The sequence below is a fragment of the Oryzias latipes genome, chromosome 14 (genome assembly GCF_053564925.1).
Source record: "Oryzias latipes strain Hd-rR chromosome 14, Olatipes_Hd-rR_3.1".
Lineage (NCBI taxonomy): Eukaryota > Metazoa > Chordata > Actinopteri > Beloniformes > Adrianichthyidae > Oryzias > Oryzias latipes.
The window spans coordinates 13,867,116-13,891,776 of NC_136250.1; the positions used below are offsets into that span (position 1 = coordinate 13,867,116).

General features: G+C 38.1%; 1 protein-coding gene across 1 annotated transcript in view; it reads left to right on the plus strand.

Annotated features, from left to right (window-relative positions):
- The window catches only part of hlcs (holocarboxylase synthetase (biotin-(proprionyl-CoA-carboxylase (ATP-hydrolysing)) ligase)), a 29,387-nt gene that overhangs the window by 2,668 nt on the left and 2,058 nt on the right, over positions 1–24,661 (plus strand). Inside the window, exons 3-10 of the mRNA XM_004076454.5 lie at positions 544–706; positions 930–1,927; positions 2,781–2,960; positions 5,323–5,603; positions 19,924–19,991; positions 21,161–21,321; positions 21,895–22,009; positions 24,410–24,623. Of these exons, the coding sequence (XP_004076502.1) occupies positions 544–706; positions 930–1,927; positions 2,781–2,960; positions 5,323–5,603; positions 19,924–19,991; positions 21,161–21,321; positions 21,895–22,009; positions 24,410–24,623 (2,180 nt within the window). The remainder of the gene's footprint in view (positions 1–543; positions 707–929; positions 1,928–2,780; positions 2,961–5,322; positions 5,604–19,923; positions 19,992–21,160; positions 21,322–21,894; positions 22,010–24,409; positions 24,624–24,661) is intronic.

The window sequence follows — 24,661 nt, forward strand, 5'->3', positions numbered from 1 at the left end:
TGGGTAAATATCAGAAGCCAAGAAAATGTCTCTTTAACAGCAGTTAAAAAAAAAAAACTAATTTTACCTCAAGTTTGACTTTCAAGCATTTTGGTTTTGTATTGGTGTTGTTTTTTAATTAATTTTTAATAAAAATATGCTAATAATGATGTTATTAAAGCATTATATTATATTATTAAAGAGCCTTTTTTTCTAATGATATAATGTAAATATTGTAGAAAGCTAGTGGAAAGATGTTACTTGAGTGCTCAAACTATTTCTAAAGTACTACATGGTAACATTTATTATTTACTGGGATTTTGTTTTTATGTTTTTGATATATATAAACTATAATATATTGAACAGAAAAGAGCAAAAAATAACAACAGTTAATTATCCTCAGTAATAGTCGGCCATTAACCCTTACTTATGTAATCAAAGAAATGCTTTTAATTTGACAGATTTGAGTTTGATGCAGGAAGTCTGTTATTGGCCCAGTTTGGGCAACATTTGGATGTTTTTCCCAGCATGCACGTGGGTTCTCATGTTGTTTGTTGTGTTCAGGTGCTGAAGTGGTCTGACTGCTGCCTCCCTCTGGCCTGCAGCCCTGACCAGCCGTTCAGGGCGGTCGCTCAGGCCAGCATAGATGACTTCACTCGTCTTGGGGTGGCGTTCATTGAAGGTCGACTGCAGCTGGACGATGGACTCGTGCCTTTGAAGATAGTCCGTACGTTCCCCTTCATTGCGTTCATTCCCTCCCCAGTAACTCCTGCAGGCTCACTAAACATAGTTGTTGCCTCCTCCATTCTGACCACCAGAAAGAGTTTGTTTCCCTTTGAGTTGTTAAGTTTGTAAGTGAAAATGCTGTCAATGATTGAAGAAATCTCATCAGATTTTGAACAAAAAAGATGGTTTCCCCTCACTTTTTTTTTATTGTTCTGTTCATGCAGCGGTTCTTCTTCAAGCTCGTACTCTAAGCAAACTGCTGAAGGATCAGCAACAGCAGAGCGCAAACTCCTCTGCGACCAAAACATCCGTCCCCGAAACCTTGTGTCATCACCTGACCGTTGAACCGCAACAGCTTCAGGGCCGCAAAGGCAGCCTGTTTCTCCTCCCGGAGGTGAGGAGGATGCTGGAGGAGCGGCGCGGGTCAGAGCCGCTCCCCAGCAGCCAAGTGTTGGGCCCGGTCAATAACCTGGATGAAAGCTGCTTGAGGAACCATCACCACATGGAGGGCCACGCCCATCACCTCCATCTTTCCAGCTGCAACGAGTGTTTGGAACTAGAGAACAGCACCATCCTGTCGGTGAAGTACGCGTCGGCCGAAAACATCCCCGACCTCCCGGATGATGGATCAGTGGATCTGAACAGTGTGGATGAGGGTCTGGACGAACTTGAACATGACGCCAAAGGGTTTTTCAGTCAAGGCAAGACCCTCCCAAATGTTCTGGTGTACACCGGTGGCAGTCAGGAGCGCTATCAGGCCATCCTCAAGGTTTTATCAGAGTGCATCAATGTTGAAAACAGCATCATCTATCCTCTCCAGCCGCAGCAGGCACTGAGCGACCCCTGGCTGGAGAACACCAGGCTCCTGGTGCTGGCAGATGAGGGGCCCCTAACCCCTGAGCTTCAGACCCGCTTTCTCATCTACCTAAACCAGGGCGGTAAGGTCTTGGGGGTGGGCTCCGCCCTCTGCCCAGCAGGTCTGCGTTTGGAAGCCAGGGACGGTTGCCACATGCAAGTCAGGAGGCTGACCTTCACCAGGGAAGACAGCACAGAGCTGGAAGTGAGCATTTTGGCGAGCGGGAAGGTCTACATACGGGACCCTCTGGGAGGGGGAGAGGTGGAGCTCTGGGGGGAGCTGAAAAGTGACGCCCCTCATCCGAGGGACATGGTCATCGTTCGGGTGACCCACGGAGAGGACGGAGGGGAAGCTGTTCTTTCTCAGGTGAACCCACTTTATAAAAAAAACAGAACCACAACAAAAGGATGTTAAAGACCCACTTAGACAAAAAGGGTGTTTGGGATGTTCTTGTAGCGTTTTTGTCGTGGTGGAGGACATAGTATAAGAAAATCAAACTTAACATTTCTTTTCTGGACTTTTTTTTAATTCAAGTGGTTGTGAATCAGGAGCAGACAAAAGAATGGAGTTTAAAAAAGGAGTATTTGTGACAGAAAATGCAATCTCCCTGCTCAGAGCTCCAGCAATGGGAATGGGGGCGGGGTTGCTTCATGCCAACAGTTCCGCCCACAACTCAGAGGGTGAATTTCTTTAGAACTACTGCCGCTCTACAGAAACTATATCCTAGTAAACAACACAGGTTTGGGATTTTGTTGAAAAACAACAATCATAATTATAAAACCTCTGGGAACACTTTTAAAACAGATCCATGGATGACCAGAGTGGGACGTTGAACAACATTTATTTTGCTGTAATTTAAAAGACATTTAAATGGAGAGTGTGGCATGCTAATGCGGTGATGCTGCCCTTAAAACTGACTTATAATGTTCAGTCTTAGCTAGCAATTAACCACATAAATGACTCTAAAGAAGAAATCTTGATGCTTTACATGACGCTACAGGCTCCTGATTCAAGTCTAATGAACGTTTTTGTGTTAAAACCTGTAGCAAAAGAGCCATTTGTGTAAATGTGAATGTTCAGCCCGCACAAATGTTTTCAAGACTTCAAATTTCAACAGTTGACCGTTAACCACTTTTATACTGAACTAATTAGCAGTGAAGCTCTGGTCTTTCCTCGTCTGTGTCAGATTTTCAGTAAACGTGCGTTCATTTACCTGCAGGTCCTCTTTGACGTCACACCAGAGTCTCAGAATTTGGACCGAAAAGGCTTCGATGAACTGAAGCTCGGCAACAAGCTGCGGCACGAAATCTTGACTGAGATCCTCTCCTCTCTGGGGCTCAACTGCGAACCAAACCGGACTTTATCCGAAAGCCCGGTCCACCTGCTCGCCACCTCTAAGGTGAGAAGCTGCAGTGCAGAGTTGTCCTTCTGCCAGAACAGTGAAGGTTTGCTTAGTTTATGCATGTTTTCTATGATGCTTTGCATGAAAATCAAAGTTTAGTATGAATTTAGCATGAATTCTTGTTTCTTAGCATTCCTCTCTACACCCCTATGAGCAACTGTTCATTCATCATGCAGATGTTCTGCATTGTACACATGTGGAAACCATTTGACTTGGTAAATTTATGCAAAAATGTGAACACATGCTGCAGACTAATTTCACGTCTGTTTACAGAGGTCTTGTAAAAATACACGAGGGCAGCTCTTCAAATCTGACTCCCAGCTTTTGTTTTTTCAGCAGAGGTAACATTAAAACTGAGTAAAGATTTGAATTATTGATAATACTATTAAAACTTTACAATTTTTACTTCTGGTCATTAAACGAACTGAAAACTCTTCACTAAATCCTTAACTTGGGACATTTGTTGGAAAATATTAATGTTTTCTCAAAAATAAAGATTCCATGAATATCTCAGGGATGACTTGAAACTCTTTTTACAGGAAATTGTGAAACGGTAGCAGACATTAAAGGATAGATATAGTTAAAAAACACAGATGTTACAGTTTCAGTAAGTTCAGAGATTTCCTTACTAAAGACAACCTGTTAGGAGAAAAAAAAAAGAAACCATATGTCTACAAGAAAATTCAAGAAATTAGTTTGAGACAATTAGATTGGTCTGCAGAAGAAAAAGGTAAACCTGGGGGAAAATTCTAAAGTGAGCACTAACAGAAGCTGGAGCTGAGATTGGGGTGTTTTAGAAACAGCCACTAGAGGGAGTAAGATCTCTACCATGGTTAAACAGAAACAACTTCTTAAAATGTAGGATACTGATGGCCAAAAAATGGACATGAATGTATAACTGTTCAACAAATTCTTCTTAAATCACATACATGTCATTAAAATCCATTTACAAAATGTAATGTCTTTCTCTACACGCTGGTACTTGTAAATGGAGGAACACATAAAGTCCCATTAGCTGTCACACACCTAGGCGTGTGAAATTTGTTCTCCGCATTTGACCCATCCCCTGGGGAAGCAGTGACCTGCAGATAGAACTGCGGGAGGGAAATATTTGGTGGTTTAATCCCCCCCCAATCCAAAACCTTTTTAGAGTATGGTTTTGAACTGACGACCCTCCAGTTTTAGGGTGAACACTCCACCACAAGGCCACTGATCGGATTATCTGATTAAGAGTTAACATTCATTAAATTCTAAATTCAAGATCTTATCTTGGATCAGCAAGAAATAAGAAAAAACATATCTCTACGCTGTTATTTAATTTTTTTACACCTATTAAATTTCACTTTTGCCTAAGAATTGTTTTATCAAGATACATATGAAGTTTTTTTTAAAGCACTCGGTTAAAATTTGTAGAAACGAGATCATATATTTATCCCTTTCACGGTTTCTTTGCTGATATTTGGGGGGAAAACTGCAGCTTTTAAACAGGAGAACTTTTTAATTGATGATTGCTGTACTCAAATTCCCAAAATTGATTTTATATATTTTTTTCTTTGAATCTTCTTTGGTTAAAGTCAACAAATGAATACAAAATCTGACATCCCTGAATTTGGCAGTGAATGTGGTGAATGTTTAAATTCTTCCTATTTATCTAAAATAATTAAAGAAAATATTTTCTCTAGTAGTTTAAGTTCAATTTTACAAAAAGGTTTTATGATGCAAATGTAGACTTTTCTAGGTGTAATGATAATGTTTTAACTCAAACTGTTAATCAAAGACGTTTCACCTCAGTTTTGTTTCTGCCTTGAATCAGAAGACATGAGACTTTCACGTTTAGCATGAAGAAAAAGTTCAATATTATTGCAATTCATAAAGTCCTACTCCAATCATCTTATCATCTATTTTCAAAGCGTTCCCAGTGGTCTTTTAATCATGATTATGCTGTTTTAAAAAAAAAAAAAAAAAAAAACTTTTGTTACTTGGACAAAGTTTCTGCACAGCGGCAGTGGTTCATCAGAAATCAAACCTCTTGAGTAGTGGGTGAGACTGTTGGTGTGGAGCAGCCCAGCCCCCCTTCCCTTCCCCATTGCTAAGAGTTTGGCGCAGGAAGCTTGCATTTTCTATACCACAAATACACAATTTTTCAAATGTTTCCATCTGCTCCTGATTAACAATGATTGGAATCAAGAAATACTCAGAAATGCAATTTTGAACTCAATTTTCTCAATATCAGTCCTCTATTAGAGAATGATGTACGTACAAGTTTTTAATAAGCATATGTTGCTTTGAAAAGTTTTAAAGATGATTTGCCTCTTTACATGCAGAATAGCTGAAGTTGTCTCCTTTTTGTTCCACACAGGAGGCCAGAACCAGCTTCATGAAGTGGCTGCAGACAAAGTCCAATCAAAATGCAGAGTTCAAGATATCCAAGACGTCTTTCCGGCTAGTGTCTTCCTCTGAAGTTAAGGAAGGTCCCGTATCGGCTGAAGGCTCTTTGGCCCTCATCACCGACTCCACGGGGTCGCAGGAGTGGCCACACTTTAGTTTTGAGACCTACAGAAAACACCTGAAGAGCAGCCTTCTAGGAAACACCGTGCTGTATGCAGAGGTCACCACGTCTACCATGGATCTGCTGGAAGGGTAATGGTACTTCTTTTTTTTCCTAATCGATACAGGGGCCTAAACTTATTCTTAATTGTACCATGGAGGAAATTACTATTTCATCCATCGCAAATTTTGTAGGTTTGCCCACTTAAAAAGAAGCTGACAGTCTGTCATCCTAATGGTTCATTTGAGCAGGGAGAGATAAAAAAAAAATCAGGAATGTATATTTGCATTTCATTGAGGGTAAATAAGTATTTGAACACTCTTTCCAGAGTTTAGTTTTGTGGCTAAACCCTTATTATCAAACACAGAGGTCAGACCTTTGTGGTAGTTGATGAGCAGGTTTCTGCACATATCAGGAGTAATTGTGGTCCAGTCTTTTTTGCAAAAGTCATTCAGATTTGGTGGCTGTCGCTTGGCAACTCTGAGCTTTAGCTCTCTCCATAGGTTCTCTATAGAATGGAGGTCCTGAGACTGGTCACACCATTCCCTGACATTGATAAGCTTCTTCAGCCATTCCTTGTTTGCCATGGCTGAATGTTTTGGGACATTCTCCTGTTGGAAGACCCATCCACGACACATTTGAAGCCTCCTGGAGGAGGAAAGGAGGTTCTCACTCAGGATTTGACAGAACACGGCTCCGCCCATCCTCTTGTCGACATGGGGAAGTAGCCCTGGGCAGAAAAATACCCCAAAGCATAATGTTTCCCCCTCTGTGCTTTACAATGTTCATTGGTAAACTTCAGGCCGGCTTGCACACAAACTTTCTAAAGCAGGGCTACTTTGTCAGCAATATGTTAAACCATTGTGACGTAAATATTACCAATGGTTTCCTCTGTGACAGTGGTACCAGCTGTTTTCAGATAATCAACAAACTCCTGCTGAATAGTTTTATAGTTCTGACTGTTCTCATGATCATGGAAACCCCACCAGGTCAGATCTTGTTTGGAGTCCAGACCTATAGGTGGATTGATAGTCATGTTGCAGCAATAGTTTTGACCTTAACCTCCAGCTTCTCGCTGATTGTTTTGTAGTCCATTCCGGTCTGGTGCAGGTCTGCAATGTTCTCCCTTAAATCCACTGAAGGTTCTTGAGTCTTTTCCATGTTGGAGAGTTTGAAGTCTGACTGATGGACTGATTCTGTGGACTGGATTCTTTTCTACAGGTGAATAGTTCAAACAGATGTCTTCAGTTCAGGTAACAGGTTGATTAGGAACGTTTATCTGGTTTATGTGAACCAGAACTCTTCATGGTTAGAAGGGGATCAAATACTTATTTTCCACAATAAAATGCAAAACAATTCTTTAAAGTGAAATTTTTCTTGATTTTATTTGTTGTTTAATTTTTATTTTATTTTATCTCTCACTGTTCAAATGAACCAAATAGGTTGGCAAACCAACAAAATGAGAAAGAGATCAGAGGTTTATTTCCTCCATTGTAGTTCAGTTAGTAGTTTGTTGTGGTAATTAATGTAACTTCACCTTAAGTGAGGACTTTGCATACTAGAATGAGGTTTATAATGGGCTCTGAGTGGTCCTGAAGAGGGATCTGTGTTTGCAGCACTTCAGTAGCAATATGTGTTCAGACGAAGGCCAGCTGTGGTTCTTTGTGGTTTTATGACGTGCAGTCCAATGATGATAATGATGATGTGAAGTATGTTATTATAGACAAGCGTATGACTTACATCACTAAGACCTAAATACGAAAACCACAGCCAGGTAGTGGTTTGAAATATGTTAAGGTGCCAATGTCCTCATCATGGCTTGAAAACTACTTTTCTAACCTCATACCTTTACATCTTTTACGTCTGAGTCGCTTGTTTTCTTTCTTTTTACAAATATTCAACAAAGCTGTGGACATAATCTGATTATGGACCAGACACACTTATAAGGTTCAAGCTTGAAATCTGGCATTGGGTCCCTTTATTTCCAAAATGTATGAAACGTGGGATAACTGCTGCGCAAAAGATTGGAGAACAAATTCATAACAAAGTCTGTGAAATGCTGCAGTTTAGTGCATGAGCTGAAACCAAAAATGGGAAATCTCCATTTATGGACATTGTTGTTTGTCTGTCAAGTTGAAATTGAAATGTTGAGTGAAATTCATTTATCTGGACTATTTTGACAAGCCAAACCGTAGATTTTTCTAGAAATGTTGGGTGATGTTGTAGGGTGAATCAGAAATCAGGAAAAACAAATTCTGACAACTTAATTATATATATTTTTTAAATTAACAGACAAACTTGCTGAATGTGAAACTGATAGTTGGTATTTCTTTACTTTACTAAATATTTTTGTTAGGTTTTTTAGCCCTAAAGTGTAAAAATCAAACATGGAGTGGAAAAAGTGAAGTTGAATTAACCATCTTTAGAAGAATTAGATTTTTATATTGCAAAACAGCAAACAGAAAATTGTCTTCTTTCTCTATTGTAAGTTGGAAAACAGTATTAACTTCAGCCACAATGTTGCTCTGATGTAAGACTCCATGTCTGCTGGTATATTTTTAATCTTTCTAAATTGATGTGAAAACTCAGTTTTTCCTTTTTTACATTTCAAAAATGTTTCCATAACTATGAAAGTTTGGAGAATCTGAGGAACGAGTTGGGGTTGAGACATTTGGTGACCCCACCACAAATGGTCAGCAGATTTGTCTTTTTTTTTTACCATAATGAGAAATCTTTGGAGTTTAAAGTCAGATTTTTTAACAAAAGAAAATCAATTTTCTAACACTTTTCCATATCTATCTGTATTGCCAAGTGGCTCCTTGATTTTCCAGCAGCCCGGAAGCAAACGCGCCTCAGCAGAATGATGTGATTAGCAGAGATTTGAAGATGGCCTAATCTATCGGCAGAGACTATAGCCCTCGATCTGGGGCTTCCTGCTGGACATGGACTTTGGAGAAAAGCAGATTTTAGGTTGTCCTGCTGTTAATTTTTATTTGTGCAACAGCAATTTAAAAAAACTGCTTCCTTTGAATTCTTTGGGTTCTAGGACTGATCTCAGATGTTTGAAAACTATGTCAGAGCCTCCGTAGTGGTTAACTTTCTCTAGTCAGTGCTGTGGCCGTGTTTTCACACTGCAGAGAGGAGCAGCACAGGTGTTGTGTTGCTGCTAAGGGGCGTGTCGCTCATACTGCGCTGCATCTGCATTCAACTCTGTGATCCCTCACTCTCTAGTCTTATCTGCATGTATATCTGTGTTTGGATAAAACACCAGACCCCTACAAACACACAGCATATTGCAGTATTTTCTTCAGTGAAGTACCCTGGGATATATCGTTTTTATGGCGTAACCAGCAACCAAAAGGAAGCTTGAAATTATTAAAACATTAAAAATTCTGAATGAATAAAAGAATACAAAAAAGATTTGATTGCATATACACCAAATAGGATATTTTTAGTTGTGGATAAGAAACTGCATTGAGGTGTATTGTTTTCATTATTAAAATTTGGAAATAAAAAAGAAGTAATTAAGGTGCTTAAACTAAAATATTGGCTTTATTTTGAAAAACTTGTAAAAAATAAATTCTGGAGGAAGATTTGAAGGTTAACAGGTGTCCTATCTGGATATACACTGTTCAAAACCTGAAATCTTAAAATACATTTTTGTAAACAGTTTTTAAAACTTGAATTTAAAAAAAAAATCCATAATTTATCATGGTTTGCCCTTAAATTCCCCTGTTGGTGCTTTTTATGATATGAGGATAAATAACATGTTGGAAATGTTTGAAAATTAATGCATTACATAAGACACACGTCATCCTCGCTATCATCACTTTTTGACGTACACCTATAAACGTGTACAGCTCTTCAGAGTACAGCAGGGAACTGCTCAAAAAATTGCAAAGTTTTGATAGCAGATAGAGATGAGGCAGCAGCAGCTCCTTACAAAGTTAGAGACCAGGGACAGAAAATGCATACATTGGGTCTGAGGTATCTCTGGGAGAATCTGATCCTTGGATCTTTACTAATGAGCAGGTCGTGATGGTTGAGCAGGTCGGACGGTTATCAACTGGTTAACATGCGACAGGTTCAAAAATGGCTGAAAAACAAAATAATCTGGAAATAAACTCTAAAATAGACACAAACTCTCCAGAAAGTCCATCTATTAAGGCACGCTGCAGCCCTTTGCTCTAGAAAACTTTAATAAGTAAAATACAAGAAATATCTGATGCATTGCTCTTGAATCCCTTAAATATTGCTCTTAGATTTATTTCCCTGTTGGGAATTTGACAGGTGTGAGGGTACAGCTATCTGATTTAGAGAAAAAGTTCATGGTTGATTAAAGTTGAAATGACCTTTTTTAACTGTATATAGCAATTGATATAATATTTAAAACATGCGTTTCTGAGACCCCTGTCTTATTAGCATGATCAAAACGTTCCTTAAAGACCCATTGTATATAACTTGGTCCATGTTTTCTGTCCTGTAGTTTATCAGCTGTCCACTCGGGGCAGTAGAAGGGCTTTTTTTTGGAATTTCAAAATGGCCAATCTCAAAAAAACTTTTGGCGGGAAGAAGTTCAGCTAATTTTCACAAATTTATAGTGACAGTAACTCATCTATTGTTATTTGCTTTTTAAAATGTCCACTTGATGTATTAAAATAAGGAAAAATGTGTTGATAATTAATTCTTTGCAATAAAGTTGCATCATGTTAAAAATGTGTGGCTCAAATTAGAGATGGCGAGTAAACAAGGTGCTTTTTCGTTAAACACACATCAGTATTTTTGCATCATAAACAAAAGGGTTTAAATTTAATTCCAGAAAATGTAAATTTTCTGGAATTAATTTTAGACGACTTTCTCATCTGATGCTCATTTCTGCTGGCATTTCAGACACCAAACTCTTCTAACTGAGTAGTCCAGTTGTTTAATACCTTCTGAAAAGTTCATCTTTATCTTTAGGTTAACCATTCTTGACTGCTCACCCCACACCTGATGTTTATTTGTAAACCACATTGGCTGGTAATCTTAATAATTTTTTTCCACTTCCTGTCCTCCTACAACGTCTCGTCCTCGTCTGTGTCAGCGTTTCTTGGATTTCGTGCGTCGGTGCGGCAGGGTAGACGGGCTGGAACTAATTTATTGCCTAAGTGACCTCACCACAGCAGAGGGAAGTTGCTCCTAATAGACGTCTTTGTCTGCATCCACACATGTGAGCAAAAGTGGCCGTTGAGTGGGTCAATCAGGCAGCAGGTGGCAGCAATTAAAACTGTCATAAAGTTTGAAAAATGGAGTGCGGAGCAGCGCTGAGCTGATTGGAACAGACGTAGTTGTCATTAAGGTTATGCGGAAAGTAAAGCAGGGCGGGCCGGCCGGCCGGCTCGCCCCAAACGTGTTGCTGCAGTTCGATTTCCCGGCTGATGTTTGAGATTCCACATGTCCCTTTGGAGCAGCCTTGATTAATGTTATTATTAAGGAATGTCTGTTTTATGTCTTCAACTTTTCTTCATACTTGATGTTTAAGAAAAAAAAAAATAGTCCACTTCTGCAGTTTCAAACAGATAAAAATAAATGTTGGATTTAGAGAAAAGCTGCAATGAGCCTGAAAAACGTCACTTTCATACCGTTTAGTAAATACTTATGAATGATTCCCTAATAAATCCTTTTAATTTTATGTTTTAAAATATAATATGAATTATTTTATGTATATTTTTTAGCATTTCCTACAACCCATCTAACATGTTTGAAGTGTCTCCTTGTATGGAGTATTTGGCAAAAACAGACTTCTTTTTTTGTTTACTGATATAAGTTGTGTAAATTGTTTTATAACATGAAACAAATGTCAATGTTTTGTCCCATGAAATAGTTCCAACAATTTAAAGTCACACTCCGATCGTCCTTTGATCAATTTTAGAAGAGTTCCCCGTAGTTTTTTATGATTATGCAACTTTTGGACAAAATTTAAAAACCTGTGTTGTTTTCTAGGACATAGTCTCTGCAGAGCTGCAGACCCTTCCTCCCCCTTCCTGTTGCTGAGATTTCTCTGTTTACATTCTCCCCTTCTAGCTTACAGCCCCTCCTACCCCTAACCTGACATTACTGGTGCAACAAAAATGGCAAACAATATCTGAGCTACAAGACGTCCATGAATCTAGTCGCCTACAAGCTTACTCATCGGAATGGAGCGGAGCAGGCAGCTTGTGGCCCACCCAGCGTATTTTCTACATTACAAATGCAATCGTTTTCTAATTACATTTTTTTTTATCTGCTCCTGATTCTGAACAATAAAGAATTTGAAGCTTATTTTCTTAATTTATGTACTCCATCATCAGGAAAATTCCATAATTACATTTTAAAAACCCAATTTTCATTGGAATGGGTCTTTAACATCCGGTTTGCCTCTGGCCAGGATCTATTAGTAGAGCTGCACTTCAAAATGTATTAAGGTAGTTTTTAATCATTTATTTTTAACATGCAAAGTAGAATCTTCATTTAAAAAAAGAAAACAAATCTTAACCAAAAAGCTTAAAAACAATAACAAAAAATTAATTATTTCTAACAAGGCACTTTTTTTTCTTATTTAAAACAGAGCGAGCAGAGGCTTATTTAATCCTTCCCCTTACGCTTTTCATACATTTTACATTACACTCCTTTAACATTAACATAAATAACACTCTCGGCATAAACAGAAGTAACAATATTTTGTGTATGCTTACCGCCACTATCTTGTTCACATCATCCTCTAGTCTCATGCTTCCATCTCCACTGTGACCAAACCACTTTTTTTATTTCATTGTGGTTTGAAAATGTGAATATTTTGGCTGTGCTTGTGGTCGTTTCCCAGATTTTTCCATAACTTTAAGATTCCAATTTTTTATGCTTCCTTTTATTTTACTCATTTACTAATAAATATGAATGCAGTGTCTTGATTACTGACTGATCATTTAACTGCTTCACTATCATTTGAACCCAATTCACTACAAGTACATTTTTAGAAAAACATTTAAAAAAAAATTAAAACTTGAAGCTAAGTGAACCCCTGATTTTATTTGAAGGGATGCTGCCGTGGGAACAGCGGTTGCTATGGCAAACAGGAGCAAGTCGAGCCATTTTGGGGAAGGAGTCGCATCCGTTTGCTCTCTCAAAACCTAAATGCTTGAATTGTGACGGGAAGAACTGTTCGTCGTAATGTTTGCAACCAAAGCTTGTTAGGATTTCACCTTTATTTTGCTTTAAGAACCAAAGAACGGCACAAAACAGTGAGATATTTAGGAGCAACAACCACTCTATGTATGAAGGAAAAACACTTCTGGAATCAGGTGTTTGTCTAGTTTGAAACTTTAGACTAGTTTGTGACAGTTAATCTTTTGTTTAATGTGTTTTATTTTTTTCCAGTATTTTATTCTAAAGACAGAAAGTCACATGTATTTTTAAAATCAGAGACACTGGTACCGTGGTTGTCCTGATGATGAATGTTAAGTGAGACTGCTATTAAGGTCGTGTGAGGTGACGATGACAGAGCTTTTCTTCTATCTGAAGGATGAATGAGGCTTTGGGACGAATCCCCTCAGCCTCCTGCAGGTCGGCTCCGCTCAAAATTGAGACGCGGATCAAAATGCCGCTTTAGGCCTTTGAGTGCTGAGCCTCAATAGCTGGCAGAGTGAGTGTTTGTTCAGGGTATTACTGCTTTGTATAGCAATGAATTGCTAATAATGGTCATGGGATAGAGTTCTCACAATGTCGCACCAAACTGGAATTTCAATCCTTTTCACAGGATGAAAAACCTGTAGGCCGGGGAGGGACGGGGGCATCTGTTGCTTAGGAGTCGTCGGCCGTTTGAGTTGTTTTGGTCCGTGTGGTGAAGCGTCCAACCGGAGTCATCGGGATGTGAATCGTGGTTTGAAGCAGCAGCCCCCTTTCTTCTTCAGTTTTAGGAAAATGTAATCCCACATCGAGTACACTAAGCCTTGAAATCAAGATTACGTGAGAATTAGTGACAAAACTTTAAGTGAGATGGTTATAGATGTGTATGAGCAGACTCTGTTGTGCTGCTGTCATTCCCAACCCACTTTTTACTGTTTGTACTTCTTGTTATTTGTTCAAAATACAGGAGTATTATCACCAGCCAGTTTTTGGGGTGCACCTTTAACCCCAGTCCTTTACTTAGTTCGCTTTAGTCAGAATCATTGACTGTTGTGTCATCCATAGAAAATGCCTTACTTCCAGCTCCAACCAAATGAACTCAATTCAGTCATCATTTTTTAGTATTAAGGCTGCCGCCACGTTGGAGCCACGCTATGTCAATGAGCAGTGATTGGTCCCAGTCGATCTGAATCAAAGTTTCTATGGCAACCACTCTTCACAATCAGGAATGAGCTTGCTGAGAGTCCACACCCCCATCACTAGAAAGCGGAGCTCAGGAAAAGCTGTCAATCAAACGTTCAATCTGAGGCATACTTTTTATTGGGGTATCTGATTGGCCAGTTTATAAATTGAAAAACTTGCACTACACAAAAAAAAAAAGGATAATCAAGAATGTGTCAAAAGAAGGTATCAGAGCAAGAATGTATATTCTGACAAATAGAATGACTGAGTAATAGCTGTTAATTACTTAAAAGAAGTCTATTTGAACTTGGCTTTTTTAAACTTCCTGTTTGGAACACGAGGGGAGGGGTCACTCAATCCAGATCTCATATACAGTCAATGATTTGAATACAGACGTGCAGAGGTTTTTTGGGACTCTGGGTATCACTGTCACTTCACTGAATCGATTAAATTCGACATATTTTTTAATTCCTGATTAGATTTGTAATCCGATTTCTAATTTTTTTAATTTTTCCTCAACTATCACATTTTTTTCTTATTTAATGAAAGAGTTTCTGCATATTTATTTTGAAAAATAACAAAAGGGGGAACCAGCGGTTTCAAAAGTCTCTTAGTAAAATGGAAAAATACGCGTTTTTCTACCACAGATACGGGTAAAGGCCTTTAAGGAAAATCAATCAGTGGATCTTCTGAATCCTTAATACATCTCATAAATGATTCTGTTTCAGTTTTTGTGTTTTAAAAGTCCTGTCTAAGTTTGGCGATCATTGTTTTTGAAAAGAAAAAGCCACATGCCTGTAAACACAGCTGTAGTAACAAAATATAGCATCAGACTTCAGTCCGATGGAAATAATCTGTTTATTTTTAAATTTATTCTTCAAAGTGAAACATTTTATTCCTTTTTTACTTAATAAAAGCTCACTTGAATGAGCTTAGATGCACGAAATAAAGACAAAATAAAGGTTTAATGCATATAAAGTAGTTTTTAGAAGTTCATATTGTGATGGCGAATACAGCGTTTTGTGTGATAAAGTGTTGAGTGTGCTTGTTAGGTGTTAACAGCAGTTAACTGAGTGAAAGTGTTCAGTGGGAGAGGAGGTTGGAATAAGAGACAGCGGAGAGCCCGGTCTGCTCCACTAAAGCTAATGATTCTTTTCCTGCTCTGCTGAACCCGATCCCTGTGCCTGGAGCGACTCCACCAACACGCCGGCCTTGTCTTCGGAGAGCTTCACACTCTTGGACGGGAAAACCCAGAAGCAGCACTTTGAATTCCTCTTTTTATTTCTCCTTCCACCGTTTCTGCTCCTGGATGTAAAATGCAGAGTATAAGTGGAGCTGCAGTGCTTTTTAATAGACATTATTGTCCTATCTGCACACATAGAGTTGTAATTTCTTTTATTTTTAAAAGGAGTTTTCTCTAAAGTGTCCTCCAGAAGACTAAAAGTGGAACAATGGAGATGTGTTGATTACAGGAAATCGTGTTTTTTGAGGCAGTGGGGCTGTTTTGCACAAGTCTTGGCACCCGCAGTTTGTTTTGACAAGCAAGCCCATATTGAACTTGACAGTGTTTTGAATTCAGACTTGTTTCCTGTGAAAAAAACAGGATAGGTTTTGGTGCTAAGAAAATAGATTCCTAATATTTGTGGTAACAGGTTTGGCCATAAAAATCAAATTGGCCCAGTTGACCTTAAATCTCTCACTGGCAATTATCAGAAATTGTAAGCAGATGCCTAAATGTCCTCATTTCTTATTCTAAGGAACATGTGGTGCAGCGTTTGACTCCATTTTTGTGTCCAGTGGAGGCGGCGGTGCTGGTTCGGAGTTCTCTAAGCCGTTTCTCCCTGAACCCCCATGAAAGGCCTAGCATTGTATTTGTTTAGTTTAATAAAATGTCATCTAAAAGGATTATATTTTGAGGGAATTATTTAACAAAAATAAGCCACTCAAATTCCTTCCATTGTTGTTTTATTTGTCTTTTCCTCGTGCTGTTGGCATTTTGTACTTTCATCCAACTGATGAAAGATGAAGGAAGAAATAAAAAGAAAGTTTTTGCTGATTTGAAGACCCTATTAGTGATTTTAAGAGTGATAAATTCAAAAATGCACTTAAAATCTAGTCTTACCTGAGCCTGACAGCATTTAACAAACAAAACACAAAGTTTAAGGCAGAAATGAAGACAAACGACACTTATTTATATATCCTGTATAAAATCATTAAAGCAGAATTTATATTTTGGATTCTTCGATGGAAGGATTCATTTTATCCTTTATTACAAAAAGCATTTAAACATTTAAAGTATCTTTAGGAGGAAAATACTGTCAATGATAGCTGTGCTAATTTCACCAGATTTAATTAAAAGATTCTGCTTATTAAATATATCTGACTTTTTTAATCTTATCAAAAGTATTCAAGTTTTCTTTAATTGTCACGAATGAATCTTATCTTAAGTGCAATAAATTTAAACTGTTTTTTTAACTTTGATTCAAAATAATAGACTGAATGCTCAGCAGTAAAGCCTGAGATGAGGAAATCTTTTTTTTAATTAATAAACAACAGAGTGCAAAATCGGGAGAAAATATATCTGAATTAATGATCATTTTTTTCCCCTTTTGAAGTCCTGAGTTTGTGAAATATTACTTTGTTTCGGATTCAAAATAGTAAAACACGACTGAGGAAAAATAGATTCCTAATTTAAAACACAATTATTTAAAAATAAGATTAAATCGAGGGGAAAAATATGGAAAAAAATGTTAATTTACTGTCTTCTTTTTCTGGAACATCAACATTAAACATTTAGAAATCAATCACTGTCAGATGTTTTTGATATTTATTGATAAAATGATTTTTTTCCTGTCAATAAAACAATATTTTAAGGGGAAAACCCCAATAGAAAAAGGGACATTTGTTTGTTCTTTTCATAGGTAAACAGTCAGGAGAGCAAGGTTATTCCTGTGAGCCTCAGCTGCTCTGCAGTTCTTAAAGCAGCTGCGTCTCATTGATCACTTCCAATAAGGCCATTTTTTAAATGATCATTTCAGCTGTTTTCTGCTCAACAGGCTTACCTCAATTAATCACATTTCCAGATTAGCTTCTTCTCCCTTATTAATCCGCCCGGCGATGCTGATGGCTGATCAATGCAAACGTGTTTAGGTTTTGCAAATCCTGTTTCAAAGATGAGCATTGATGGCAGAAATAATCTTTTTATCTGGAAAGTGAGAGGGTGTTTTAGGAGGGAGGGTAAGTGGCTTTCAGAAAAATGTGTGTCAGTGAACCTAATGGTTCCAATCAATTCATCATAGATTAGTATTTTTCCCCATTTTTTGAAACTGATGTGATGTGAAGACACCAGAGAAATGGACTTTATGCCCTTATGTTTTTATAAGTAGACTCTTACTTGAGGTTTTAGAGGCCCTTCCTGTTCTTTGACAAAAGCTTCCTTCACCAAGCCTCATCTTAAATACCATAGCCTTCTGAAGATGATGCTTGGATGTACTCCTAAATGCACCAATAGCAGCTGTTCTCTAAATATTTGAGAAACCCTGGCCAATGGATATATGGATAAAGGGATGTATCAGTATCTCCTGCAGCGCTGTTGACTACAGATTTTCGCTTTTGTGTATGCGAAGTGTGTCTCTTCTGTCAGGTTGGAGCTGCGTTTGCATCACGTCTTACTTGATCATCACAGTTCTGCACGAATCCTTTCAAAAACTTGAATGGAGGTAAAAAAAAAAAAGAGGATTCTTTCATCACTTTTTCTAATAATCAAAGCCCAAAATGGAACGAAGGAGCAGAAGCTGCGTAAAAAATGAAATCATTGTGTAGAAATGCAGGTTCCTCAGAAATTCCCCTTTAAATTCTTTTGTATTTGTTTTCCATGAGAAAAATGCTACAAGGACACGTTAAAAACACCAAAAACACCATTTTTATTGAAATGGGTTTTAAAGTTAATGTGTGCATTGTTCCTTTGCCATATATAACGGTTCACCTTTCTTGATCTCGCTGCTTTGTGGATTTTTTATTCAGTGTAATTTTTCATGCCTTTTTTTTAAACAGTGCAATGTGTTCTAGGTCCTGATTGGCTGAATTGTCAATTAATGCAGAATGCATTCAGTTTTCCAAATCTATATAAACCTTTGATCGCAATCAGATCTTTGCTTTCATTCTATAATACTGGCCTTTTTTTGTTGTTGTCAAGATTTGAACTTTGAGAGTTTAAACAAGAAAACAAACGTGTATAAAGTTTGTAGTATCGGCTCTTTCAGCCTTAAAACATCTATAATACTACTTCGCAGATTTCTCCTATTTTGGGTTGTTTTTAGAAGGTAACCACCGTGATAAAGTAGGGATTACTGTAACTTAAAAAAAAAAAAATTCCACCACCTTTAACCAAGTGTGAAAATAGTCTTAAATTGACTGTGACAAGGCCGTTTCTATAACACTATAAAAGTGTCCTTATCTCTTTGTCTCCTTGTGCAAACATTTTACTGTCATGATTATTTATATCATCTCTGATTACGTGGTTCACAAATTCACAAAAACCTATAAGGTGATTTGCCATCACTCAGAGATGGGAGCAGGATCTCTGTCGATGAAGTAAACATTTGCTGTAGACATGAATTATGTGGATTTGTGGCTTGATGGCAGAGTGTCTGGAACTGGAACTGGAAGATTGTAGGTTCAAATCCACATTGGAGTCATACCAAATCCCAGAAATGGGGATTGATACTTACACTGAGCCTTAAAACACGAATAGCCCCAGAGTGCTCTCCATTCTCTCAGGAGATAAGTAGAAAACACATTTTACATGCTCAGCTGAGAGATCTCTGTTTAGGGGGTCTCCCTGCCCCTCATCAGCGAAAAAAGCAATGTTGGAACTATCCAGCCGTACAGTTTGGATGCCAGCTCAGACGAGGAAAACAAAGATCTGGTTGTCTACAAGTGGCTTGTTTAAAATGCGGCGGAGCACGGAGCTTGTGACCCGCCGGGTGGATTTCCTACGTAGCAATTACGATCTTTTACCAAAGCCATTTTTTTTTGTCTGCCGCTAATTCACATCAATTTGAATAAAGAAATATTCAGAACTGCCATTTTTAACTCAATTTGCTTAATATATGTCCTCCATCATCAGAAAAAACACAATTATAAAAGACCTGCAAAACAAGAGATCTTTGCCTCCAATGTTTCATGTATTTTTGCCAAAGGTTTGGTACTTTTATATAAGAGTATCCCCTCATGGACCTCACAGCTTCAATGCATAAAACAAGCTCAACCTGCGACCCATTTATGTGGCTCTGCTCTGTCTGCCCTGACACCACCAGTCCACAAAATCTGCCTGTCACTTTGAGCATGAGAGATGGATTCCTCTTCACTGTGAGTTTGCTCAAGCTGATTCACCAAAGGCTGCATCTGCATGACAAAAGCACAAAGCCTCTGCTCTCCTGCTTCTGCTCTTTCTTCATCTTTTTCGGGTAACCAGTGGTTGCTTTGCTTCCCTGGATAAGCTTTAATTGGCTTCGAAGGCGAGAGAATGTGCAAATATTTTCCTTTTGCTGTTTGGTAATAAGACACTCTTCAGCTTTGATGGAGCCACACTTGCTGGATTATCCTGTAAAATGTCTATAAAGAGTTTGGTGAAATTAAACATCTTTGCTTTTGTCCCAGAAACGTGTTGTTTTTTCTTTTTTCCTGAGTTTCATTCCTGTCGTTAATGGTTTTCACTAAAAAGTTCATTCAGATGAAGAGTTGATGTGCTTATATCTGTGCTGTTTAAATGAATGAATGTTTTATGTACATTTACGTGTATTCTTTTCATTTTTAGAACAATAAAAACTATGATTTTTATTAATTATTCAAACTGAAACAAAAACTAATTTAAAAAAAAGCAGACTATTAAGCCAACTAACTGTTTTGCAGAAAATGTATACCAAGGTTTTCAGACCACAAGCCACACTGGATTTTAAGAAAATAAAAGATTTGAAGCAACGATCTGTCAGATTAAAATACTTTATCATCTAAACCTCTCTGTTGCAAATTTACAATATTTTATTTTATATATAAATGTATAATTTCATTGTGTGTTTCTTCTTTCAGCATGACTCTACACTCTCCAAAGGATGTTGGTTTAATAGCGATAGCTGCTCGTCAGATCCAGGGTAGAGGTGAGTGCTTCTGCAGACTCTGAGCCTGCAACAACCTTCAGGCCTCCAACCGGAACAGGACTTTTATTTTTGTGTGGCTTTGTAGAACGAGTGTGATTGCAAAAGATTGAGAAACCGACTGCCATAGCATAATGCTGTCAGACTGCTAGGACTTCTACAACTCATAAAGAAAAATCAAAATATATTTTTCATAGAAAGGGAAAAGTCAAAAATGGGAATAGAGAGATTCCTGTGCTCTTTATAGCCTGTTCAAAACCTCCTCTAACCCTCAAAACTGACAGTTTGCTGCCTTTTCCTAATGAGTCCCAATGACTTACTGAAGCACATGGAGCTGACGGAGATCCCCAAGAAACCAGATGGTTTTAGCTTTTTGCCGGGGTTTCGACATGGATGTACTTTGTCACGCGGTCAGCAACTATAGTCATTACCAACTCAGCAAAGTTCAGTACCTCAGCCTGGCCACCGTGACGCTGCCACCACCAGTCCCAATCGATAATTCATATTCATTGCACCTGAACATTTTAGCTGAAATCAAGACTCTTCTTGGATGGAATTGTTTATCCATCTTGAACCTGGGCCTAACTGTGGCCTCGTTTTTTTTACTTACATGTCTTACATTCATCCACACACCTGAGTTATTTATTTATTATTATCTTCTAGTATTCTCTTGAAAGTCTGATCTATTTTCAGTGTTCCCAGTGGTCTTTTAAGAAATTCCCAAAAATGCAATTTCGAGCTTAATTTTCTTTATAAAAGTCCTCCATCATCAAAAAAATGGTCACGTTAAAAACACCAAATACACCATTGTCATCAAAGTGGGTCTTCAAACTCCTGCAAATGTTTTACAGGACAAAATTCATGACTAGTTTCTAAAAACTTCACCAACCTGTTTGAAAGTTCTCAGAGTTACTGATACTTTTCATATTTCCTCATTTGGTTTTGGATCGGATTCTGATTGACTGCCATGTAATTTACTCATTAATTTGAGATGAAAGGTCACTGCATCGTTTTACCCTGAAATCTCAGGAGAGATTAGAAAAACAGATATGATTGATTTATGGACTGCATATTCTGTTAATTTCTTGGTTACTTTTTTTTATTAGTCAAAATGAAAGAAGCAGCTTTTTTTTGTTGTCTTAATGTAGGCCTTTCTGCTTCTCTGTTTGCAGGTCGGGGAGGGAACGCCTGGCTCAGCCCTCTGGGTTGCGCCATGTTCACGCTTCAGGTCCAAGTGGAGTTGAGCTCCAAACTGGGACAGAGAATTCCCTTCCTGCAGCATCTGGCTGCTTTAGCTGTGGTGGAGGCTGTTTGCACTCTTCCTGGATACCAGGTTAAAACTCAAACACTGTTTTATGCAGATGATGTTTTGTTTTATACTGTTTAGATACAAACAAATGCCTGGAAACACGAGCAAGTATTTCTTCACATGTCCTTTGGTTTCCCAACAAAAGCTAGACACTAGTCCATTCACCTTGAGATGGGGGGGGGGGGGGTAAAGTCAATTGCATTGGTCAAATTTGGTAAATAATGCACCCTTCAATCTTTGGGTAAACAACTGAAACCTTAACGATTAAGCAGATAGTTTCCCATGTTCCGCTTTACGGCCTTCAGTCCCGATCAGGATTTTCTTCATAGATTCAGCTAAAAAACAAATGAGGGGGTGACTCCAACTGTGCAATGGATCCGATGTTATTTTTTATCTCATTGAACATAATTGGTTTAACAGCAAAAGGTTTTAGACTCCAGGTATGAAATCAATACATTTATTATCTTCAAACTAGATGGATCACTAATATACTCAAAAATTCCAAAAGGAAGCTATTAATTTTTAGCTCTTTTGACTGAACACATTCACTCAAACGGACTCTTTCACTTTGTTTTTCTTGAATTTTCTCCTCAACAGGACATAGACTTGAGAGTGAAGTGGCCCAACGACATCTATTACAGTAACTTGCTGAAACTCGGTGGGGTTCTGGTGACTTCCACTGTTCTGGGATCAACTTTTTATGTCCTCATAGGTAACAATTCTCTTCTCCCACATGTATGACTTCCAGAATGCTCCTGTATTTGGCTCCATCCATCAATTCTAACCATCCTCCCTGTCCCTGCTGAAGAAAAGCAGGCCCAAGCCATGATGCTGCCACCACCATGTTTGACAATGGGGATGGTGTGTTCAGGGTGATGAGCTGTGTTGCTTTCACGTCAAACATAACGTTTTGCATTGTTGCCAAAAAGTTTGATTTTGGTTTCATGTGACCAGAGCACCTTCTTCCACATGTTTGGTGTGTCTCCCAGGTGGCTTGTGGCAAACGTTAAGCAACAGTTTTTATGGATATCTTCTTGCCACTCTTCCATAAATGCCAGATTTGTGCAGTATATACGACTGATTGTTGTCCTATGGAAAGACTCTCCCACCTAAGCTGTATATCTCTGCAGTTCATTTAAGCTGAAAGTTTAGACGGACGGCCGGGTCTTTGTAGATTTGCAGTGGTCTGATACTCCTTCCATTTCAATATTATCGCTTGCACAGTGCAAAAAATTACAGTTTTATATCTTTATGTTTGCAGCCTGAAATGTGGCAAAAGGTTGAAAAGTTAAGGGCGCTGAATCCTTTTGCTTGGCACTGTATAAATGTGTTTTCCAACAATTTATTTGAACATGACAATTTATAAAAAATATATGATCATTAGATCATATAAGTTTTTTGTTTTGTTTTTTTGGGGGAAAAAAACCAAAAACAATCAAAATAATCTCAATGGAGAAACAGCAGCTGTTAGTTTTACTCTGAAACCTATGGAGCAGCTGTTACATGGCAAGTTATAGGTAAAAAGACGGCAATGTGAGTATAAATACAAAAACCGATGAGTGAAAACTAAAGCAGAGAACGCTCATCTGGAATGGTTTAAGGTGTTTGCTTGTGAGAACGTACAGGTGTGCAGTTTTAGTAAACATTTAGCACAAAAAACAGCATTCGGCTACAATCTGTCAGCATGAAACCAAGTCTTTAGTTAAGGTAAAAAATGGCAATAAAAAAAGACAATGAACATGCAAACCCACAGGTCTGTGTGTGAGCAAGGATTAGTGGTTTGAATCTGATTAAGATGTAGACGGGTAAGGCGTTGGAGGTCAGTGAGCAGTGGAGTGACTTGACCTTTGCAGTGGGTCAATATCAGCGTTCTGAGCCATCTTTAGGTCGGAGCCCAGCGGCTGCATTATAGGAGAAAAATGTATGCAGCGAAAGTGATGCAGCACAGAAATATGTCATCACAGCACCAGACTGATGAGCCTCAGCTGAAAACAAAGCTGGTTAAATTATGCATTTAAAATGTGTGTTTTTTCTAGCAATAATAACTAGTCTGGTTTAATAGAATCTGTTTACTAGAGAAGAAATGGAAATTGGAATATTTCAGATCATGAACAGAACAAAAACGGAGTGGGGGGAAAATTCAGTGACTCAAGAAATTGGACCTCCTTTATCACCCTGACATTCAATTTATGACAAAAAAAAGCTCCCCACTGTGCCTGTAACTCTTCATTAAATTGGACAGCATTATACCTGAAAAATCCCCTGCATTTCTTAATTTTAGAGAAAATGCTGCTGGAATACAGTTGATTTTACACTTTCTTGTGTTATTGCTGATGATTTTTTTCTTTCCAATAACTCTTTTTCCTTCCCTTTCTTGAAAGGTCTTTCAAGACCCTAGTCGAAAATAAGAATCTTTTTCTTAATCTGTCTTTCTTAAATAAATAAAGGTTAAATAAAAACAAATAAGGGTTTGTATTCATTCAAACTCACCGAAAAAGCACTAAGTGTGCTGTTTAAAGTATGCTTTACTAATATACACCACTTTCAGTGTTTTTTACTCCAAAATTGAATTTAACACCAGACTGGCTGCTATTTGTAATGAACTTGCTTGACTTTGTGAGGTTATTTGATTAGTTTAAAATACTTTAACTGCACTGAAAGAGTCAGACGGACGAATACTTTTGCACCAACTTGAAGTACAATAGAAGCAAGCATAGATTTAAATATTATATTTTATCTTGTAAAAAAAAAGAACAGAGCAGTTTAACCATAAAAATACATTTCCTGCTACTGTATTTAAGTGTAACGCTCTAGAAAAAGCTATGAGTACTTGAATGAAATTTGAATTGATGATCCTCAAACTAATATTTGAGTCCACACTGATGTTAGTTGTACCTATAACCTAAATTGGTTTTATTTAAATATATATATATATTTTTTTTATTCTGGACCTAACTGAAATTCATTAAGACAATGCTAAGTAAACGCAAATAGAACCAAAATTGTGGCTACGTTTTTAGCAGAAAATCCAGATGAACTTTTTAAAAATGTGTCTTTGGACAAGCCTGCAGATGCATGGAACCAAAAACTCCTGTGAAAATGTGTCCTGCAGGCTGTGGCATCAACGTAACCAACAGCAACCCGACGGTGTGCATCAATGACCTGATCCAGCAGTACAACAGACAGAACGGCTGCAGCCTGGAGCCTCTCAGCTGCTCCTTACTAATCGCTCGCACCGTAAACTGCCTGGAAACGCTCATCGGCCGCTTTCAGCAGGAAGGTCCAGACGGCGTTCTGCCCATCTACTATAAGAGATGGCTGCACAGGTGAGTTCTGCAAGTGTCAGTCCTTTGGTCATAGATCT